The 22,058-nt window shown below is 55.0% G+C and overlaps 1 protein-coding gene across 1 annotated transcript; it reads right to left on the reverse strand.

The window, feature by feature from the left end:
• Positions 1-1,689: 1,689 nt before the first annotated feature.
• Positions 1,690-21,967, reverse strand: UFD1 (ubiquitin recognition factor in ER associated degradation 1). The gene is made up of 12 exons (XM_059895577.1): positions 21,596-21,967; positions 18,953-19,085; positions 18,554-18,586; positions 15,794-15,915; positions 13,324-13,454; positions 11,277-11,349; positions 8,170-8,238; positions 7,364-7,429; positions 7,042-7,089; positions 6,340-6,428; positions 5,532-5,613; positions 1,690-2,494 (listed from the first exon to the last, which is right to left on the reverse strand). The coding sequence occupies exons 1-12, from the start codon at positions 21,596-21,598 to the stop codon at positions 2,420-2,422; spliced, it is 924 nt and encodes a 307-aa protein (XP_059751560.1). The 5' UTR covers positions 21,599-21,967; the 3' UTR covers positions 1,690-2,419.
• Positions 21,968-22,058: the final 91 nt, after the last annotated feature.

Consider the following 22,058-nt stretch of genomic DNA (forward strand, 5'->3'; position numbering starts at 1 on the left):
CGAGATCTCACCACTAGCTCCTCGCCCACCTCCTTGAGACGCGCCACTGAACAGGACGTCCGGGTTGGCAGCCAATAACAGTCGAGGGAGGGCGGGGCCTGGAGGCCTGTGTGGGCGGGGCCTGGTGGCTGGGGCGGAGCCGAGGCCGGTTTGAACCGGGCATGCCCCCAGGGTCCCCAGGGCTGGCTAGCCACGTGGCGGAGGTGATCTCGGCGTCCGCTCGGGCCGGCGGGCGCCCGGCTGCACATTCACGTCCAGTGGCCGTTTCTGACGGAACCACGCGGCTCGGGCAGGTTCTTTCCAGCAGCTTTATTTTCATAATCTCAAAGATCGGTTCGTTTCGTCAGCACGCACCGGAATCAGCGCCGCCACGCCAGTCCTACGGCTGCAGTGGTCCCACCTGTGTCCCCTCGAGGGCGGGGTGACTCCCAGGTAGGAAGCGGGGGCCCACGGGCGCGGGCACAGCGCAGGCTGGCCAGAGGCGCGGAGGCTGTACGGCCTGGGGGACAGCAGGACCTGCGGTGGGCGTCCGGAGGTCGCGTTAGGGTCGAGGCTGTACAAAGGCAGGGAGACAACGTTTCTCCATGGGGCGATGCGCACGAGGCAATGACAGCGAAGGGCAGGAGGCTGGTGGGCCCGCAGGACCGCCCTGCGACACCCCTGCAGTGGTTCTCCAACTGCCGCCAGCCTAGCCACCGGCCCTGGGGCCCCTACAAGGCGGGTGCTGGGCCTCCTAGGAGTGAGTCCGGGTCAAGCCAGACAGCTGCAATTTCACTAGGGGTCCTGCCACGCTGGGTCACAGACCAAGCTTGGAGAAGATGCTGCCTGAGAGGAAGGATGCAGGCCAGGGTACAGGCCCACAAGTGGCACCCCACCGTGTCACCAGAAGACCCACTAACAGGGTCCACCCCTGGCCCAGGCAGGGAGTGCTTTCCTTGTATACACAGTGGGTGTGGCTCAGGGAAGACAGAAACCAGGGGCCAGCACACTACATAACATCATGTAATTGAATGATGTGGTAGCCAACGTGATCTTGCAAACAAGGCTGCCCACCCACCAAGGAGGGTGTCTACCTCTGCCAGCGACCCAAGACTCCTGAAGTGGAGGGCCAGGTAGGTCACAGAGTGCTCATGCCTTCCAGAACCACTTCCATTGCCATGGGTGTGGGTTTGGGCCACAGGGCCCAGCCCTGGTCATCACAATGACCTTTGATGCTCATTCTCTGAGGACATGTGGGTGAACCCTGGGCTGGCATCCTGCAGGGGGATGTCGTCTCCTGAGTGTTGGGGGGAGCCCTGTCCAGAGATGGACCCCTTGGCCTACAACAGGAACAAGGGGAGCCCCTGCTAGGCCCGACCACCCCCACCCCAGGGGTCAGAGAGCCTCATTTCTCCCTATGCTCCCCAGAAGACCCCAGAGGAGCTCTTTGCTAAGGGCAGAGTGGAAAGAGGGGCCCCTGCCAGCAGGCCTTCCTCCTGCCCAACTGTCAATCCATGTTGGTACCTAATCAAACACTTAGAGGCAATGCAGGTTTTAGTCACTGCCTGTTTTTATTTGAAATTCTTGATTTAGAATTGTTTTCAAAGAGAGGAAAATAATTGAATTAACATGTCGAAAGAGCTCATATTATAGAAATTGAAGACCTGAAACTAAAGTAATACTAGTAAAAAAAATAAAGACAGGCCAGCAGAACTTTGGAAAATTTAATAGATTAAAACTGGGAGTGGGGGGTAGGCAAGGAGAAAGAACGTATCTTTAGCTTTCATTTATTCTAATAGTCACATTTGTGCTTCACCACAAAGTTGTTTTACAGTAGAACAGATTCATTAAGGAGCCAGTTATTTCCAAATGAAATCAAAGTTGGAAATGCTTTCAGGTCAAGTTTTCCTTCTGAGGAATGGTTTCTTGGTGGGGGGTGGGTGGGGGATCAATATGTAAAATAAAAATGGAAACACCGTTTCTCAAATACTTAAATTGCAGCCAGAGTAATGAGATGACCACTATTTATAGAGCACTTATCTGTTTAAACCACTTTTTTCCAGGTCAAAGGCAACAGCTAAGCTATGACCTGGAGAAAGAAAAGATAAATGAAAAAAAGAGAAAGACCACCACAACTTAGAGCAATTCAATCCCTTCACTGGTTTTTAGCAGGAATCAGGGAACTCTGCTCCAGCTGAGGCTGTGGGCATGCCCCGAGGGCTGAAAGCAAGGACCATGAGTAAGGGACCTCAGAGACGGCCTCCTCTTTCCCCAAATCACGCACACAAACTGCTGTCTTGGCTGTCCACTTGCAGGTGAAACCTGGTAATTCTTAGGTAACTCTAAACAGACCTAAAGTGACAGTGTCCCTGTCAGAGCCAGTAACTAAAAGCTAGCATGTTGCAATTATTTTATTTTCTAATCAGACAACGGTCCCAACCTATGGCTTTCTTCCCTTTTTACGCAGTGACTGTCCTTCTCCAGAGAAAGCGACGAATCTGCCTCCAGCTTCATCCTGAGTGTGAAGAGAAAATACCATTTTCAGAAACTCCTTGGAAGTTTAATAAGAAATGCTTTATTCTGTTGACTCATGTACCATCTGCCCATTTTCCTTACTCCCACATTCATAAGAAGAAATGTCTTTGAAATAGAAATGCAAGTTATCATCTACTGAATTGAAAACAAAACCATGGAATCACAACTCTGTCTACCACAGCCTTTTTTCTCAGGTTGAGTATATATCCTTTTGCAAAGGTATCACATTTTCAATGTAAAAAATATAAAATACACCCCCTAAAAGAAAAACCATGCCAAAGAACATTTCCAGTCACTGTTCTATATATGCTTACATAAACTATTTTCCTACTTAATTCCCCAATCTCAAGGCAGTGTGCTGCTCTCGTTCCCAGTAATTCCATTCCGTGGGCAGGCAGTTCTGCCATCAGCTGTTACTTCCAAATCTGCAGTATTCAAGCTGCCCTGGTGGGCAGCTGAATGTCTCTGCACACAACTTTGATTTTCCCTAGAGGTTGAACTCCTCGTTAGAAGGATGCTCTTATTTTTGAGGCTTTTTAAAATGGTGACTCAGCAGCTCTCACTCTACCAAGCTATCCTCCCACCAGCAGAAAGACGGCTTGTTTTTTCTGAACCCTTGAAAACAGCAGGCATCTTTCCAAGAGCTTTGCTGCTAGTCAGGGGAAGTGTTGTCTGTGGAAGAGGATCCCAAGCTCCCCAGCACGCCCTCCCCCCACACCCGGCCCACCGCCTAACGCAGCTGGTGTTTCCAGTGGGGCCCATACAAGGTTCACATGGTGGTGACCACGCAAAGGTGAGTCGTGGCTGAGCCAGGCAGCCTTCCCTTCCTTCAGGGCCCTCCGTCTGTCCTGCTGTCAACACCGGAGCCTGGCTTTTCTCTTGTGAACACTTCACCCGCTTGAGGAAGGTGCGTCTTCTGGGACCTTCGGGCTGTCCCACCTGGATGGGCCGCTGCCCCAGGGCTGCACATTGCTGTGGGGATGCCCTGCTTCCTGGGTCTAAGGCTTTCTGACTTCTTATTCCTTCAATTCAGTGGGTATGTCTTCAGCAGCTTCCTGAGAAAGGGTGCGTGAAGAGATCTTCAGGGACTGAGAATACCTACCTCTCCTCTCACACGGCTCACTGACAGGGTGGTTGGTGTTAGATTGCTAGGAATGCCAGAACAAATCACCACAGGCTGGGGGCCCGGGGAGACATTCACCTCCTCAAAGCCTGGAGGCTCGGAGCCAGAGATCCAGGTGCTGGCAGTGTGGTCTCTCCTGAGGCCCCTCTCTGGGGCCTGCAGGGGCTGCCTTCTCGCTTTGTCCTCAGGCCTTTCCTGTGTCCACATCGCAGAGGGGAACGTGGCCCATCTTAGTGCCCTCCTTTTAACGCCTTTCTGTAAAGGCCTTATCTCCAAATAGAATCACATTTTGAGGTGCTGGGGTTAGGGCTTCAACACAGGAATTTGGGGGACACAATTCAGCTCATAGAATTGGGCAAAGAATTCTGAGGACCCTGCTCCACTATGTCCTGGCTTGTGTCTGGCTAAGATGGTGCCATTCATGACCTGTGGTAGAATCTCCACCTGGAGGCTTTAGCGTCTTTCCTTTACCCCAATTTGGAGTTGTTTCCATCCACTGTGCTGGATGCTCGGTGGCCCTTTCTGACCTGCCAACGCGGGCCCCTCCGTTTGGAGCAATTATTTCCCTGGTGGTTTCTGCCCCTTTGGTGTCTCTGATCTCCCGTGACTGGGGTGTTGGTACTGGAAACCTGCCTGTGGCCTTCACTCCGGGGTGAGCAGGCTGGGGCCTTGCCTGGGCTCGACTGGTCAGAGAAAGCTCCTCCAGCTGCAGCCAGCCCACCCGCTGCCAGTGTGTGGGAGCCGAGCGGGGAGGGGACGCCAAGGGTGGCGGACTGTTACCGCCGTGCTGAGGGCTGTCTGGGGACTCTGTGATGCCATCCCTTCTCTTGGGGGTGAGGCCAAGTGCTCTGGGACAGATGCTCAGCCTTCACCCCAGGTCCTGCCCCCTGGCTGCCCCACAGCCAGCTTGGGACGGGACATGGCTCTCCATGGTCTATCAAGTCAGGTGCCCTTGGCCTCCTGCTCCGGGGCTCCCAGAACTCTGCCTCACTGTCCCCGTCACCTTGTCACCTGTGCCCCAGGACAGGCAGCGTGAGCGCACCTGAAGGCCCACCTCAGTCACACGTCTCTCCCTGGACGTCTATTCATGGACACCCCAGCCTCCCCATCCCTGCAACAATCAAGGACGAGAGGGCCAGAGGACACAGGCCTGAGCCAGCAGCCAGGCTGGGGGCAAGCAAAGGCCTGGTGGGAACCACGTCAGCTCCTGAGACTGGAAAGGTGCCAACACGGTGTCAACTTGAGGAACGTTAAAGCCAGGAGGGGCTGTGAGTCTCTGAACCACCCCACCCCCTTGGTCCCTGAGGGACCGAGCATCGAGAAAAGCAACGAGGAGAGCGAGGATTTGAGGTGGGGTGTTCTAGAACCACCAGCAGTTATGGGTGCCGGGCGGGGTGGGCAGTCTAATGGCAGGCTGTGCTGGGTCTTTTGAGCAAGTTTCCAGCACCTGGGAGAAGTGCCCACAAGATGGAACCTCCCCTCCCTGCCCCCCGGGCCGCAGGAGGCAGTGTCTGGAGTGCGGAGGCACTGAGGTGGCCGTGCAGTGGTCAGGAGTTCTGCCCCTGACCTCCATGCACCCTCATGCTCACTCCTGGGAAATGCAAACAATCACAGCAGCTGCCCCACGAGACTGTCCTGGGGATTAAATATTTCAGTATAGAGCACGTGGCCTGGGGCCTGACACCTGGCAAGGGCTCAGGGAGCTGAAACCTTGCTGGTCACTGCCGTGAGGGGACACCAGAGCCCGCACAGCCTCGACAGTTGGACCACTGGGGAGAGGAGGGGCCCCAGAACGCAGAAAAATATGACAGAAACACCCTCATTCAGAATGGAAAGACTCTCCTCAGTCACCAGTAGCCAATGAAACTTGTCACAACCCGTGAAACATACTCACCTCTTCAACCTTTTTGACCAGTGGACGTGAATTTCTGATGAACGTGATCTTACCAAGTTTAAATTCATAGTTGGGAATTCCTCTATAAAGAAGACAGAGCAGAAGAAATGTTAGTGTCAGGAGAAGGGACTAAAATCCATTTGTGACCATCTGGTCCATGGCTGTACCAACCCCCCAGCCTCAGGCCAGCCCACAGGTGCCCCCTAGCACCCCCCCAGGAGGGAACGGAAGGCAGCTGGGGCAGGGTCTGCAGGCTCAGGACCTCACCGTCTGTGTCCTCCAGCCTCACATGCCCCCCTGCAAGGGCTACACATGCACTGAACTCACTTCACTCCCTAAGAGGCTGGGTGCAAACCCGTTTCGGGCATTCTCCGTGTGCTCTCACATGGTCAACAGGGGACAGATCTTATCCCTGCCACAACCATGCAGGCCACCAGAGGAGGGACTCTGCTGAGAGTCCCTGGACCAAACAATACAAACACAACTAAGTGAGGCAGCTCCTGCCTCCTCCTGAGGGAAGTGGATCAGTTATTTGAAGTCACAAAGGAGGAAAATGGGCATATTATATTACTAAGTCGGAACCAGAAAGGTCAGAAGTAGGAGAGAGATCCAATCAGGGGCCGGTGGGGCTGGACTGCGGGGGTCTTGGGGAGAAGCCTGGCGATGACGGGGGGGCACCGATGCGCTTCTGCCACGCTGTGTTCCAGCCCACCGAGGAGGGCGGCGGGGCACCCATGCCCCCAGAGCTGAGTGAGGCTACCCCAGTGCGGGGCCTGGGTCGGGCGGAGCAGAGCCAGGGCAGACCCACCTCTTGATGTCTCCGGGCTTGATTGGGGAGGGGCTGGGCTCTACACCTTTCTTCTTCCCGTCCAGTCTATTCCCGGAGCCGGAGAAGGCCTAGGCAAGCAGGCAGGGGGGCCGTGAGCTGAGCCCCAAGGGTAGGAGAGAACCACCTCGGGACTGCAGCGCCCACGCCCTCTGGGGGCTGCTGGGAGCTGAGGGGAGCTTCCTGGCCCAAGGATGGTGCCTCCACCTGTCTCAACCCCGGGGCGCCAGCTGCCAAGGAAGGGGTGACAGGTCCAGCTGGGCCCACGGCTAAGCTCTGCAGACCTGCCTCCCGGCAGTGGGCTGAGCCACGCCCACCGGCCCCTCCCCGTTTCCAGGGTGGACAGCAGTGCCGGAGCGTCAACATACAACTGAGTTTCCAACAGTGCAAGACACGGTTTAGAGAGAAACCAAGAGTGATCATATCTGGTGAATCTACGTGAAGAGTATACGTGTCTATTGTACTAGTTCAGCTTTCCGGTAGGCTAGAAATTTTTAAAAAGAAGTTGGGGCTGCCTGACAGTTGTTGGGAGGATCCAGGAGAAAGTGGATGGAAAAGGGTTTGGAGACTGAGAAGGCGCCGGGTACACGCGTGCGGGGTCCCCCAGGCCTGCTCCCAGCTGAGGTTCCCAGGGTGTCACAGACAACGTGGCAGGAGGACAGACAGTCGCATGGCGGCACTCACGCGGAAGCCCAGCTCCCCGGCATAGCCGCTGTGGTCAGCTTCGCCTTCCTGGCAGAGACAGAAAAACGGGGATGAGCTTCTCAGTGGGGCCCCCAGCTCTTCCCTTGGGCTCCCTCACTGCTCCTGCTGTGCCCGCACCCCAACAGCTGGTACACACTGGGCCCCGGGAGCGGGGCTGGGAGGGAAGCAGAACGTGGCTGCCTCGGTACCAGTGGAGGCCAAACACCGCTGGGCAGCCAGGACATTGGGATGCGCTCCAAAGACCAATACCAGCAGTGGGGAGCTATGCAGAGCTCGGGAGGGACGCGGAGGAGCGACTTACGGCTGCCTCCTCATGCTGGGCTTGTCTCTCCGGCTCCTTGTAGCCCAGTGGAGCATCGAAGTCCACCTGTGTCCCCAAGAAGAAAGCACGATGAGACAGGGCCACACTCAGCCTCCGTGGCTTTTCTGTTCTAAATTGGGACAACTGTGGGTCCACATGCAGTTGTCGGAGCCGATACAGAAGGGGCCTTGTACAGTCCGCCCATTTCCCCGATGGTCACGTTTTACAAAACCACAGCAGAACATCGGCAAAGACAACCCAGCCCTCGTCCAGTCGTCCCCAGTTTACACGCACACGCGGGTTTGTGTTTTGTTCTCACAATTTGATCATCACTGCAGGTCGGTGCACCCCCGCCCCCCAACCCCCGGGTCGAGATCCTGAGCAGTTTCAATTACCAGAGGGACCCCTCCTTGTGGAAGACCGTGCCCTTTCATAACCACACCCTCTCCCTCCAGGCAACTTCACTGCCCTGGATCCCGGCAACCACTCCTCTAAACAGACCCAGACAGAACGGAACCCTTCTGCTGGGCATCCTTCCCTGGAGACCCAGCACGCTGGGCTGTCGTGCCCACTACTCGGAGCTGAGCAACCTTCCTCAGCCTCCAAGAAGACTCAGCCCCTCGCAGGGCTGAGACGCTGGTGGATCTAGCCATCTCAGAACCAGCAGCAACCCTGCCACCAATCACAAGGTCAGCGGCCTCCTCACAATGTTCCAGCACCATCTTCCTCCCCGTTCCCCCAGAGTCCCAGGGTTGCATGACACCCGCCCAGGGCCCCCAGCCGCCCTTCCTCCCGCGGCCACTCACGTTCATGTCACACTCGATGATGGACACAGCCCTGTCAGGCTTGGTCTCCATCACCCGCAGCTCATAGATCTGGGAGAGAGAAATCAGTCGGTTTTGTGGCAGCACTGGGCCCATCCATCACCACACGTGTCGCTGCAGCCCCCTACCCAGCTCCTGCACACACACGTCATTCACCTTCATGACACCCTCCCCAGCCACACCTCTTGCTGTGGAAGAGCGGCTGTGGGTGGCTGCCTTGATGCCTGTCACTTAGCTGACCACCTCTCATAAGCGATTCAAATCAGACAAGACAGTTATGCAGCAAATTGCAAAAGATTCAGTGTTTATTCCAGCAAAGTTCACTTCTAAGAATTAACTCTAAGTAAATAACTAGCTAAATACTGAAAGAGAAAGTGCTCCAAGAACGCCTGCTCCAGCACTGCTCATGGCAGCGTAGGCCGAAGACGCCCATCACTAGAATGGTTACATGAGTGGGGTGTATTCACGTGGGATCCCAGGCAGCCAGCATCCAGGAAAAGATGCTGAAAACCAGTTATGCTGCTGTGTGTCGAGGATGATCTCATGCATGTAAAACACGCACAAAGTCAAAAGGATAGGAACTAAAGGTGGCAGAATGGACTTTTTCCTGCATTGTTTTAGGTTCTTTCTCTCTACCTAGAGTATGTCTTGCTTTTATAATGAATGGTCAGGACAGTCCCACCATTGAAAAAACTGAACATGAGGGAGAGGGTCCCCCAAGTACAGTGAGAAGGCTTGATGTCCCCCGTCTGGCTTTACGTTTACTCACTAGTGACTAATAGAAATGAATGTGTGTCGCTGTGTGGATGCCCCACCACCTCTCCACACAACACGGGCTGCCTCCAGTGGTTCTGCTGCCACGGACAAGGCGGCATGAACATCCGTGTCCGTGGCTCCTGGGCATGTGGTCACCTTTACCAGTCAGAGTGTTTTCAAACTGCAGGTCGCAACTAACTAGTGAGTCATAAAACCAACTACGCTGCAACCAGAACTAGAAAAGAAAAATACTGGAACACAGTACAGTAGAAATACTAGACTACGTTGCACGTAGTTAAGGCTAAGGACTTTTGTGATATTTATGGTATACTAGGTGTTGTCACACTGTATCTAAAACAGTAATCTTAAACTTTTACATATTCAACATGTATTTTTACTGATTTACCTTTACTGAAGTGTAGAGAACACCTGAATTCTAAATAACCCTCGAGACTTATTCTTTTCCAGTGTTTCAGGTGCCATCTTTTAAGCTGCATTTATTAAACACTGTTATGGATTTAAATGGCAATGTTTACCACAATTTACCTCACATTTGCCGGTTTATTGGTTCTTCCCACACCCTACTCTTTCCTTCTAGGCTAATGCTTATTCCTAAAGCACACGCTTGTGAAGTTTCACTGGTAAATAAATTCTCTCAGATTTTATCTGAATACATTTTGATTTTACCCTATTCTTTAAAGAAGGTTTGACGACAGTTACTTTCTCGCAGCCTCTGGAGCTCCTCTGCCCGGGGGGAAGCAACGTTTGCTGTTGACAGGCCTGCCGTGTGCTGTTCTTCTCTAAGTGCTGGATCTTCTCTGCTCATCTCTCCATGTCTGGTGCTCGACACCTGTAACTACCCGGCCTGCTGGACACTAAACTCCCTGTAAGCGTGGGCTGTAGGCCAATTCTAGAACAACTCCACTCATCTCCTCACAGTAGTTCCAACCTCTGTTCTCTCCTGCTGGGGTTTTCACTGAGCACGTGTGGTTTTCTCAGGATCTCCCAAACCTCAGCTGCTCACGCTGCTGCCGTGCTTCTCTGTGCGGACACCTAAGTCACTCCTGCAGATTCAACTTCCCCTTCGCTAATTCTTTGTTGGCTGTTGTTTAACCCTCTGACTGCTTTTCAAATAATCCTGGATATTTTGGATAGACTTTTGCTGCCTGCTAAATTTTATGATTCCATTTAAAAAATTTTTTTGAACATTTTTTACCTAGTTATTTTATCTTTGCACCTGAAGGTCCCAATTGTGATTTCTTAGGGGCCTAAATCTGCTTTTGCTGTCTTTGCTTTGGGTGTCTGGTGGTCTTATAAGGAGTTCCTCTTTGCTGGTTCAATCTATAGCAACCCTGAGGGCTCAACGAAACTGGGGGTGCTGTTTTCAGAGAGCCTGGGATGAGGACAGCACCCACCTCTGCATCTATTTTGGCCCCTTTAAGGGCCCCAGTTTCATGTGGATGCCTTGATCCAGACCTTCCACCATGCACTGATGTGGTCATTTGCCCACAGCACACGCCTGCTGAGTCTTCTCAGAAGGGCCCTTCAGAGCGTCTAGTCTTCCGTACTTCCAAAAGCAGAAGCCCAGATGTGCATTTCAATTCTATGTACACCTGAGTAACTCACCTTCCCTTTCAGTGCAAAAAGGTCAACGATATCTTTCATCATCTATTTTTGTTTCAGCATTTTTTACTGCCTTAATATTTTAAGAACGATGACATTAAGGCTGCCTGTAATTAATCAAGAAAGCTTGGGATTCCCTGGTGGCACAGTGGTTAAGAATCTGCCTGTCAATGCAGGGGACACGGGTTTGAGCCCTGGTCCAGGAAGATCCCACATGCCGCGGAGCAACTAAGCCCGTGCTCCGCAACAAGAGAAGCCACCACAATGAGACGCAAGCGCACCGCAACAAAGAGTAGCCCCTGCTCGCCGCGACTAGAGAAAGCCCACGCGCAGCAATGAAGACCCAATGCAGCCAAAAAAAAAAAAAAGAACAGCTTAACGTATTCAGCTAAGTTAGACAATACCTAAAACGTCCCCACGAAGGTAAAGGGAACAAGATTATTTCTTAGTTTACGAAAAAATATAGAAGTGTGATTCAAAATCCACAAAATTGAACAGTAGGATTCTTAGTATCGGATGCTTCAAACAGAAGGAAACTGTCAGAGAACATGATGGATCCCTACGTGACACCTGGGAGTAACTGGCGTCTGATCCTGTGTGTGTGTGTGAGAGAGAGAGAGAGAGAGAGAGAGAGAGAGAGAGAGAGAGCGAGCATAGGCTCCTGTTCACGGCTGTGAGGGCCCCAGCATCCGAAAGGCTGAGACACTCACCTTCTCGTTGTAGTTGATGGCAATCACATCCCCGGTGGTCAGACACGCAAAGTTTCTCAATGCGTTTTCTAACCTGCAGACACTGTCAAGGCAACATAGCAAGATGGAGCCCTCAAATCTGAAACAAGTTTCCACAAGGCATTTAGAGGATCGGGTCACACTGTGTACCGGACAGACATGTGCCCAGCTGGGGCTCAAAGACATGTGGCCATTACTCAGCAACGAGAAGGAAGCAGCTCTAACACACAGTAATGGGGTGAACCTCACTCTGGGGAAGAACCAGCCACAGAGCGTTGAGACCCCCACCAAACCCCGAGAAAGGCAGATCTCTGAGGTGGGAGGCAGCCGAGGCTGCTGGGGCTGGGGGTTGGCTGAGGATGGGCATAAAGGGGCATGAAGGCCCTTCTGGGAGGACGGCCAAGCTCTGAATACACAGGGGATGCATCTGTCAAACTCGCTCAAGTGTACATTTTACTGCATGTAAATTACACCTCAACAAGTTGATTTTAAAAATCCTACGGGAACACAGGCAGAAAAAAAATTTGAAAAACATAGATAAGTCCCCTCAAAAGTCTCCCAAAAGCAAAGATGTTTTCATTTCTACTTTTGTTGTTTCTATCTTTTGGGTGATAACCCATATTTAGTGGTATGTTTCAAATAAAAATATTTAATAATAAAAATTTTAAAGGAAAAAGTAGCCTGTAAGCCCTTTTTATAATAGTAAATAATAATAAGTTCTTAAAAACTGAGTAACCCAAATGCCCAGACAAGGGAATAATGCCCAATCAAATGGAATATTTTAATCACGTCACCCTTGTCAATTTACAGAATTGTTTTAAATACAAAGGTCAAACACAAAACGTGGCTCCAGATGTGCCACTGAGACACGGCACACCTGGGTGAGAGGCTGAGGGCAGAGAAGCCCGTGTCTACATTCACTACTCTTGGTCAAATGGCCTCCCGGGCTGCTGGCAGCTTCGTGAAGAGTCTGGAGTACACGCCCTCTTTGTCCCTGCTGTGTGCAATGCCAGCTGCAGGGGTGCCCTTCCCTCAACTCCTCCTGGTGACCCTGAGCTGCTGGACGCGGCCCCCAGGGCCCGAGGGCGGAGCCGGCTCTGCGCTGCCTGGACCCAGACCCTGAGCAGAGCCTGGCACACTGCGGCCCATGGAAGGGGCACCTTTCTCTGCGGTCACGAGTAACTGTGCCAAGGACACTGTCTCTGAAAGCAACCTGGTATGTGTGCGCTGCAGCACAAGCAAAAGGACTCCATACTGGAGAACATACAAGGGGCTGCAGTGCAGAGGCTGGCAGGCCCCAGTCCCGGGCATGGGCACTGTCCACACCTGCTGTGAGCAGAGCGCCCAGTACCCCATATGCCCAACACAGGGGGCTCGACATGCCCGTCCACAGACACGGCCAGCGGAGGCCTCCACACAGCCCAGTGGCATCCAGGACATGGCCAGCAGCAGCAGCGTGCTCCTGGCTCTGGCTGGGGACAGGGTGCAGGTGGGGAGGGTGGAAGTAGCTTTTTTTTTTTAAACAATCTGTGTTGTTCAACTGAGTTTTTTACAAGCATGCCTTTTTAACAATAAATAGGTGGTGGAGTGACCACACACATGGCTGGCTTACGTTCAGAGAACACGCAAAAAATCACTAAGACCTGACGCCTTTGCTTTCCTCTGCTGAGAGACAGAAAACGTACTAAGACAGGGCTCCCCATGCCTGAGCACAGGGGAGCTGAGAGGCAGACGAGCTGCCCTCCCACCAGAACACACTGGGCTTTTTGCCAGTGTCATCGGCCACCCAGAGGAAGGGCTCCACCTGCCCTCCGGGAAGTGTCCAGAGAGCGCCCAGCATGCTCGTGAGGCCCCTGAGCCATGTGGACGGGCTGGCCCCACGCCACTGTTCTCATGTCACAATGTCAATCATGACAAGTTTGTGGTCCCCAAAGCAGGCACAGACCCAACCAAGGGCTCACTGTCGCCTGCCACCAGCTCACACAGCCCTCCCCGGCTCAGAGGAACACGTTCCGCTTCAGAAGGATACACGGCCTTGGGATTGGTGATGTCCAGGAAGTCGGGGCTCTGGGGCTGGAACTTGGAGTATGTGGCCACCTGCAGGTTGACGCTCTCTACCTGAACCAGGCCCCCCTCCTCCAGCAGCAGGTTCTGCATCATCTGGAGGGGGAAGAAGACAGGAGGCAGTAGGGGTGCGGCCGGGGCCACCACAGTGGGAGCGCCTGAAGAAACCACTCGCTGGAAGGGTGGCAGATGCGGGCTCATCCGCCAGCGTTAGGCCTCCCAGGGCCGGAGCATTTCCACAGGGACACCCCCCCTCGCCCCCGCAACTTCACCTGACTCCCAAGGCCCCAGGACCAGCTGGGCTACACTGGAGGCGGGAGGATGACAGCCCCAGGCAGGCTGGCCTTGCCAGGGACAGCCCACAGCCTAGGCCTTGGGTGTCTGCTCCAGGGCGTCTGTGGAGCCGCCCTGCCAGGTAGAGGCCAGATGAGAAATGAGACAGAGAGACAAACATGGGCCCGAGGTCCCGGGGTGCAGGGAGCCAGGACCTAGCAAGGACCTGAAGCTCGGGGTCCGAGAAATGAGCACCCCTGCGCATCCTGGAATGGTTTTTTGCTTTTCTTATTTCAAACCTTCTTAAAGAAAGCTTCAAACGTACACAGCTAGCAAGGGCCACGTGGGGAGCTCCACACACCCACCCAGGTTCCACGGCCTTCAGGTCATAGCTGACCTCGTCCGTCCACCAGGGCCTGCTCCCTGCCCATCCACCAGGGCTGCCTGGAGCTCAGGGTTGGATGGAGCCTGCCACTCAGCCGACAGAAAGAAAGCACCTGCTCACACACTCACTGGGGTCGGGAGACCCTCGAGCCGGCTCTGCAACAGCAGCTGTGAAACCCCAGGCACCACCTGCTCCTGGCAAGAGCTGCAAGGCCAGCCCAGGAAGAGGACGGCAGGCAGCTCCATGCTACCTACAGAGGCTTCGCTGGGGATGGGATGTTTCCAGGCAAAAGGATTCAATTAGCTTTCTGGCCCAAAGTGGTCTGAGAGCCTGGACACGGGTCCAGCCAAACTCCAAGTCTGCAGGTTGGAGGGAAAGCCTTACAGGAACAGTGTTCCCCAGTATCCCCCCTTCTCTTTCACTAAGGACGGGCCACAGAGGGGCCTGGGGAAGCTGTCACTGCCCAACACTTCAGCCACCCATGGCGCTCCACAGATAGTGGGACAAGGCCTGGTGCCCGTGACGCGAGGTGCGGGCACGTGAGCAGGGAACTGGGTCAGGTCTGGGCTTTGAGGAGTGACTAAGAGTTCCCCTGTGGTCAAGGAAGCAGCACAGGACACCAGCTGGGCTTAGCACTCAGGAAGGACCCAGGCTCAGGAGGGGGAATGGCCCAGGGGAAATGGGCAAGGTCACCACTGCAGGAGAGGAGGAACCTTCAAACTTCTATTCATATTTAATCTCAAAATATGAGTTAAGGCCACTCCTTTAGAAGGTCAGCCATGGCTGCGGCAGGGACCCTTGGCTGTGCAGGAGAGGCGGGATGCTCTTCAGAGCATCTCCCTAGTGGCAGGGAGGCCTTGGGGTGCGTTCCCAACTCCACCCGCAGACGGAGGGGTCTCTAAGCACCCCGACATAAATGAGTATGAAGAGAAGGACACAAAGTCCCCTCTGTGGGTTTCCCAACGCTGAGCATACCAGAGCTGGGAGAGTGGGGGCTGGGCTGAGGGGGGAGGGAAGGAGAGAGCCAAGCCAGCCTTTGCCTGGAGACCCTCCTCTCTACACAGTCTTGACACTGGGTTTCCTCATAAGACCTTATAAAGACAAGGGCCCTCAGGCACCTTCGAAGCACCTACAACACTGACTGTGGCCAGATGTCACAGAAGACAGTGCTGAAGGTCAAAGGGACATGCCCAGGCGCAGGATGGAGCAGGGCAGCTGTGGGGCCCTCACACTGGGGGTGGTGGGGCCCGCCCCCCCCCAGCCCCGCCCCCGCGGACTTCCGGCTGCTGCGGGCCCCACCCTACAGTGCAGGCGCGGCTCTGCCTGCCTCTGGACATGGATGGCATCGGACCAGCCTAAGTCCAGAGAGCCTTCATTCCCATGGCAACGAGGCTGAGTGCTTTAGACAGACTCAGGTATAGACAAGTGTCTACACACACACACACACACACACACACACACAGTGACAGAACTGGGCAGACAAACTACTAAAGGGGTGAGAAAACTTATAAAAATCTAAAACTCTGTACTCAGACCACATGAAAAATACTCCTGCTCCATGGTTTTAAAAAAAGCCTGACCCAGAAAATGGCAGTTAAAAACAGCATGGCTGTGGGTTCCAGGCCACCAGGTGAGCAGCCATCCCCAGCTCCCGGCGCACCGTGTCCACAGTCGCACGTGATGTTTGCGGCGAGGCACGTCCCTCTGCTGCGGGGCAGGACTGTGCACAGGCGGAGGGTGTCCCTGCCGCCCCACGTGGCAGCCGGGGGCCACTCACCCAGTGCGGGAGGTAGCAGATGCCCTCGTCAGCCACAAACTCCAGCACGCCACAGTGCGTCATGCGGTCCGAGTTCTTGTTGGTCAGTTTGAACAGCATGGGGTAGGTGATGTTAAGTCGGCCTGAAAAGAAGAGCGAGGCATGAGGCTCGGCTTCTTCCAGGGAGAGAAACCGTCCCCAGACCCTCCCCGGGGAAGTGCCCCCCTCCCCCAGCAGGCACTGGGACCTGCGTGGTACTGAGCCCCTGGGTGTCTAACCGCCCAGCAGACCCCGCGCTCCTGCTAGACCTCAGGAACGTTTGCTGAGTCAGGAACGCAGCACCGGCTTATACTTTTGACTGTCGGAAATCCCACTTTTAAAAAGTGACGTGTTCGTGCATTTATTCACAAACAGTTTAAGTGCCAACCAGGTGCTGGGCAAAATCCCTTCTTCAGAGGTTTCCAGTAAGAAAGCCAGAGCGTGCCCAGATGCTCGTGCCGGGGAAGGGTGGGGCGGGAGGCAGGGCAGCCAGGATGGCTGCTGGGGGATGTCCTCCAGGAGAGGGAAGTCCAGGCAGAGGAAGCAGCCCAAGCAAAGGCATAGAGGGAGGGGAGCCAGGCTGGCTCGGGAACTGCTGGCAACCAGGCGAGACTGGGCACAGGGACCGGGTGTGCGAGCAGTCGGGGGGGTGCAGGCCGGGCAGGACCGGTCAGCAGTGTGGGCTTGCAGCAGGGACCCAGTGTGTTCCCTCCCGCCAGGGGTCCTGAGGTGGGGGCCATGTGTGGGGCTGGAGGCCTGCTGACTCAGGAGTGCAGGGGGTGCAGAAAGGAGGGGCTGGTGCTGCGAGGCAAGAGGACCCAGAAGAGTCAGTAACCTGGGGGAGCGGTCCGAGACAGACCGACAGGACTGTGTTGCCTTGTGCCAGGCCCTTGCTCAGCCTTCACGGGACAGTGAGGTGGGTACTGTCCTTGCCCCTTTATCTATGGGGGACTAAGGCACACAGGTCTGGCAACGTGCCCCAGGGTCACACAGCCCAGGAATGGCCACGCTGGGGGTCAACCTAGGCCACTGGCCCAGGTCTGGGGCTTGACCACTGAGACCAACTTTAGCCTGTAGATTTAGGCAAACGTGGCAACAGAAGTTGACTCAGTGGCAGGAGGTAAGGCAGACTCCATTCGGGATCTCCTGAAAAATCTGGAGAAGCAAATTGGATAATGAGCCTGGGTGGGAGGCTGTCCCCCCATCACCAAGGGCGACTGGGATACTGGCAGTGGTGGCCAAGGGCCTGGACGCCAGGCCCTCCGTCACCAGGGCACCTCCCGGCTGTGGAGCCATGGAGTGGACTGAGGTGGGTCAGGGTGAATGGATTGATCAGGCTCCAACCAAGGGTCCGAGATTCTTGCCATTGGAAGAGACCCCCCATGTTCCTCAGTCCAGTAGTTTTCAAACTGCATTTTTTTGATTTAGAGAAGTGCCTTGGGGCGCCCGAGCCTTCCGCACCCCCTCACCTCCTCCACCCTGAGCAGCGACCCTTTCTACAAACCAGGACTCCCCGTGAGATCTCATCTGGACAGCTCCTTCCATGACTTACGAGGTCTGCACAGCACCGAACTAAGCCCCACTGTCCCAATTCCCCAGTCTCCTCTCATACCCACATGCCAACACACCTGGTCTTAGTCCTGGGTCAGCTCCACCCATGAGGCAGACTCTCAGGGCCCTGTTCCCCTCTCTGGGACGACAGGGGCCTGCCTGAGGGCCGTGTCCCCAGCTCTACCCACCCTCTGGCAGAGCTAAAGGCCTCCCTCTGCGGGTGCAGCCACTGCTGCCGTCAGTTAGGCCCTGCTGGCTAAGGGCCACCTCCTGCCCCTGCCTGGTGCCACGGGGCCCTGGCTGTTTACACACACACCACAGGCACCATCCAGGAGGCACCCCTGCCGCAGAGCAGTCCCCACAGATGGCGTCATGCCCCCACTTAAAGGTGAGGACACCAAGGTTCAGAAAGGCCCAGTCACTAGTCTGGAGTTAGGCTGGGCAAGGTGCAGAGCCCAAGCTGGAGCCACCCCAGAGCTGGCGCCCGGCCCTTACTGAGCTGCCCAATGTGCACCCGACACAGAGCGTGGACCCTCCCGGCCCAGAGGCCACCACATCTCCTGCCTCAGAACCCACACCAAAAAGACCCCCAAGTCTCAAAAGGCAACGACTGTGCCCATGGTCGGGGCACCCTAGTCCGGGTGGAGTGGGGCCAGGGGTGTGAGGTCTCCGAGCTGCTCCCATGGGAGTGGGGAGTCGGGGAAAGGGGGAAAAGCGTGGCCAATCTCTCAAACCTGGGCCTTTCTTGCTTCTGGTAAGAGGTGGGACGGGGCAAGGGGAGCAGCTCCTGGGGCAGAGGGGTTAGAACTGCGGCTGGAGCTGAGGCAAGAGGCTTGGGGAGATGAAAGACCTGTGCGCAGCATCCTCTTGGGGGCTGCCACCATCCTTTAGGGGAAAACTCAGTGCGTCCAGCCAAGGGCATCGGCTGCCCCAGCAGCGTGAAGAGCACCGGCGCTCACACCTTCCTTTAGTCCTAATAGGACCCGGGGTGGGGTGGGGGGGCCAGAGGAGTGGACCCAGAGCCGAGCACCCACTGGCCCCGGCCTCCCAGCCCAGCGAGCACCCTCCAGGGACGATTCCCAACCAGCCTCCCTGAAGGATGCCTCTGCCTGGGCGGCGAGGGGTCTGTGCTTGGTCCCAGCGCCCACGTTCACATCACCTCCGTTCTCAAGTCAGGTAGAAAGTACTTACTGAGTTGGTCGAGGGCTGAGGGTGGCATAATTACTGTGGAAAGAACATTTAGGAGATATTAAGAAAAGAAAAATTAAAACAACAGAACAAAAGTCAAAGTGCACTTTCTGTTATAGCTTAATGATAGTATTAAACGATACCTATGGGGCAGCCGGAATTTCATGATTGTTCACAACAAGTTTTACTAGCTATAATTTATTTGGTGAAACCAAATGGCTATCAGCCATAAATCTAATCATAATTAGGACCCCTCCCCGCACCCCTTAGCCAGGACACCTTGACAACATCTTGACGGTAACTAGCCTCCGTCACACATGCAAAATGAGAGCTGCCAAGGACTATGAGCACTGCAGGCCTAGGGCAGGAAAGGTTACGATTCAAAATAAAAACAGCACATACTCTTCCCTCCTTTCTCCACATCTGACCTGTCATTAGGCCCCGCAAGCATGGACACGGAGAAGCAGCGGTACTGTGTGGAGAAGCGGTTCTGGAAGACCCGGGGAATCGGGTGGTCGAACATGTTGAAGGAGAACTGGAAGGAGGAAAGAGATGCTGCAGTTAACACAGAACTAAGGCACGTTTCTTCTGTCAACAGCTAGAGTGGGTCAGGGTGTCAACGCTCAAGAGCAAGACACACCTGCACCCAGTGAGCACCTCCTGGGAGCAGGACACACCTCACAGCAGCTTCCGCTGGCTGGCGCGTCCAGTCTGTCCCGCCAACCTGGCCCCCACCATTTTCAGACAGTGCATCTTACTAAAGTATAAAACTGCCCCCAGCAAGCCTGTCCTTCACCTCTTTCACCCCCCACCCCCCATCTCCCAGGCCTCCTGTCCCCCAGGTCTCCTACGATGGCCACGACCCTGCCGGGCTGCTCCCTTGGCCTGGACCACTTTTCCTCTCCTCATCCCGTTTAGGAGTGCCACTATCTGCCAGGTTCTGGTCTCCAAGCACCAGGTAAACATCACTAACAAAAGAGCTACAACCTCTGCCCTGGCAGAGCTGACATTCAAGACAAGGGAAACAAGAACAGAAAACCATCTGTGTGTCAGTATTCTGAGCACAAGAGAGGGCAAAGGACCAAGAGCTCCTGGGAACGCTGTTTTAAGTGGGTGGTCAGGAAGGATTTCTCTGCAGAGACCTGAAGCCAGGAGAGGGAACAGGCAGAAAACAGGGAACAGCGATAAGAGCGAGTGCCCAGGTCTGCACCCCTCCCCCTTCCCCTGTCTTCCAAGACCACCCTTTCCTTGCTCTGGGAACCTTCCCTGCTCTGCCCAGGGCCAGGGCTAGCACCCCTCCAAAGTGCTCTCACGTGGCGCCACACCACGGCACTCCCTCCGTGCCTTTCATAAGTAAAGCCTAGACATGGTGCCATCACAAAGGTAAGATCCCAGCTCTTACGTTGTAGGTTATGATGAGGCTCAGAACACACGCTGCCAGCAATCTAGGGTCTTCCCAAAGCACTGCAATTACTGTGACGTGTCAAAAAGAAAGGATATAAAATTGCACAATAGGATATATACCCAAAAGAATTGGAAGCAGCGTCTTGAAGGTATATTTGTACACCCAGGTTCACAGCAGCGCTCTTCACAATAGCCAAGAGTTGGAAACTACCCAAATGCCCATCAACAGATGAGTGAATAAAGAAAATGTCCATCCACACAATGGAATATTGTTCAGCCCTAAAAAGGAAGGAAATTCCAACACATGCTACAACGGTGATGAACTCTGAGAACATAATGCTCAGTGAAATAAGACAGACACAAAAGAACAAACACGGTAGGATTCCACTTATATGAGGTACTTAGAGTAACTAGTCAAGTTCAGAGACAAAAAGAATGATGACTGCCAGGGGCTGGGGGGAGGGGGAATTGTTTAATGGGAACAGAGTTTCAGTTTTTCAAGACCAAAAAGTTCTGGACATCCATTACACAACAACGTGAATATACTTAACACCACTAAACTGTACACTTATAAATGGTTAAAATCGTAAATTTATGGTACATGGTTTTTTACAAGCTAAAAAACTTTTAAACAGGCGAGTATTTCCTGACTTGATTCCAACTGTACACTAAGTAGAGGAAAAGTCAGGTACTGATGAAACAGTTTACTAGCAATTCCGAAATCAGCAAGCTGAGCCAGCTGTTTTCCACAGATGCAGATGCAGCTCCTGCTTAAACTCTCCAATAGTTCTCCACTTCCTGGAGCGCCAGCAAAGTAGTTTTCACACCCGTGCCTCTCCTTTTAACCAGAATTCTCTTCGACAAAATCTTGGCCAGAAGCAGCGTTCTGGACGAAAGAAGGGAGAGGAGTGGGGGCCTCCTCACTACATCCCCCCCATCTAAGCCCTGTCTTCTCTTTGCAACACGAAAGAGGAAAATGTACACAAAGTACTGAAGAGCGGGTGCCAATCTGCCCCGCATCCACCCACGGACCTGACCTCCCGCCCCGGTCCCCTCTACAGCCCCGGCGCCAGCACGCTGCCCGGCGCACGGCAGGTGTTCAGCTGTTAGGTGGCTAAACCTGAGGAGAGAAAGGGTACCCGACACTGACACACTAAGGATAAACTCGCATGCGATAAACCCGTGACACCGGCAGCGCCCGGCGCGGTGCTGACACAGCTCTTCAGGCATACCCGGCTTCAAGTCCCCACTGCCCGCGTTCGTGGCCTACACTATGCGCCTCCCTAAACCTCGTGTTCTCGCGCCGACGCGGCGGCCACCACCCTCCCTCCAGGGGCGCCGCCGGGGCCCAAAGGATGACGGGTCTCGGGGCCGCGGTGCCCAGGGCAGCGGGGCGGGGCCGCAGGCCGGCAGAATCGAGCTCGCGGGACTGGCCCGTGAGCTCTCCCCTCCCTCCTACAGCCCCCCAGCCGATCCGGGGCTTGTTCGCGGGGAGCTATCTCGGGTCTACACACGCGAGACAGCGTTCAGTCCCGAGCGGCGGCGGGCTCAGGCCGGTGACTCGGCACCTCCCCGGCCGCCACGTCCGCCCGGACGGCCCCGACCCTGGTCCCGGCCGGCCCTGCCCGCCCGGCCGCTCACCATGGTGGACGCCTCCGTCTCGCAGGTGCGCTTCGTCAGGGAACGTTACGGTGGGAGCCGCCACCGCCCCCTCACAGCAGCCACCGCCGCCGCCGCCGCCGCAGCCGCCGCCTCGCGCGGACGCCCGGAGCTCACCGGAAGTCCGGACCTGCCCTTCCGGGAGGGCGCGAGCGCAGGCCGCTGCGAAAGCCAGGCAAAGGCGCGAGGGTCCAAAATTCCCGCAGAGTGAGCGCTCAGATACCCCTTCCTAACGTGTGCACTCTAGAGCACCTTACGTGATTATTTAAAATAACAGTTTGATAGTGGCCCCCTCCTGACGAATTTGGTGCGGCCCACTCCCCTTACTGCCTACACTACCCAGAAGGAACGCAGACCTTCCGGCCTCTGCTGCGGCCATCGAGGACTCGGGCGGAAGTAAACCACACTTCCGCTCTCGAACTAGGCCGAGAGCCCATTGAAATCG

The sequence above is a fragment of the Balaenoptera ricei genome, chromosome 14 (assembly GCF_028023285.1).
Source record: "Balaenoptera ricei isolate mBalRic1 chromosome 14, mBalRic1.hap2, whole genome shotgun sequence".
NCBI classification, from domain to species: Eukaryota; Metazoa; Chordata; class Mammalia; order Artiodactyla; family Balaenopteridae; genus Balaenoptera; species Balaenoptera ricei.

Excerpts from the sequence above, each read along its gene's own strand:
- UFD1 (XM_059895577.1), bottom strand. Across the intron at positions 6,429-7,041 it reads CCGGGGAGCTGGGCTTCCGC|GCCTTCTCCGGCTCCGGGAA; the intron begins GTGAGTGCCGCC and ends CTGCTTGCCTAG. Across the intron at positions 5,614-6,339 it reads AAGCCCGGAGACATCAAGAG|AGGAATTCCCAACTATGAAT; the intron begins GTGGGTCTGCCC and ends TCTTCTTTATAG.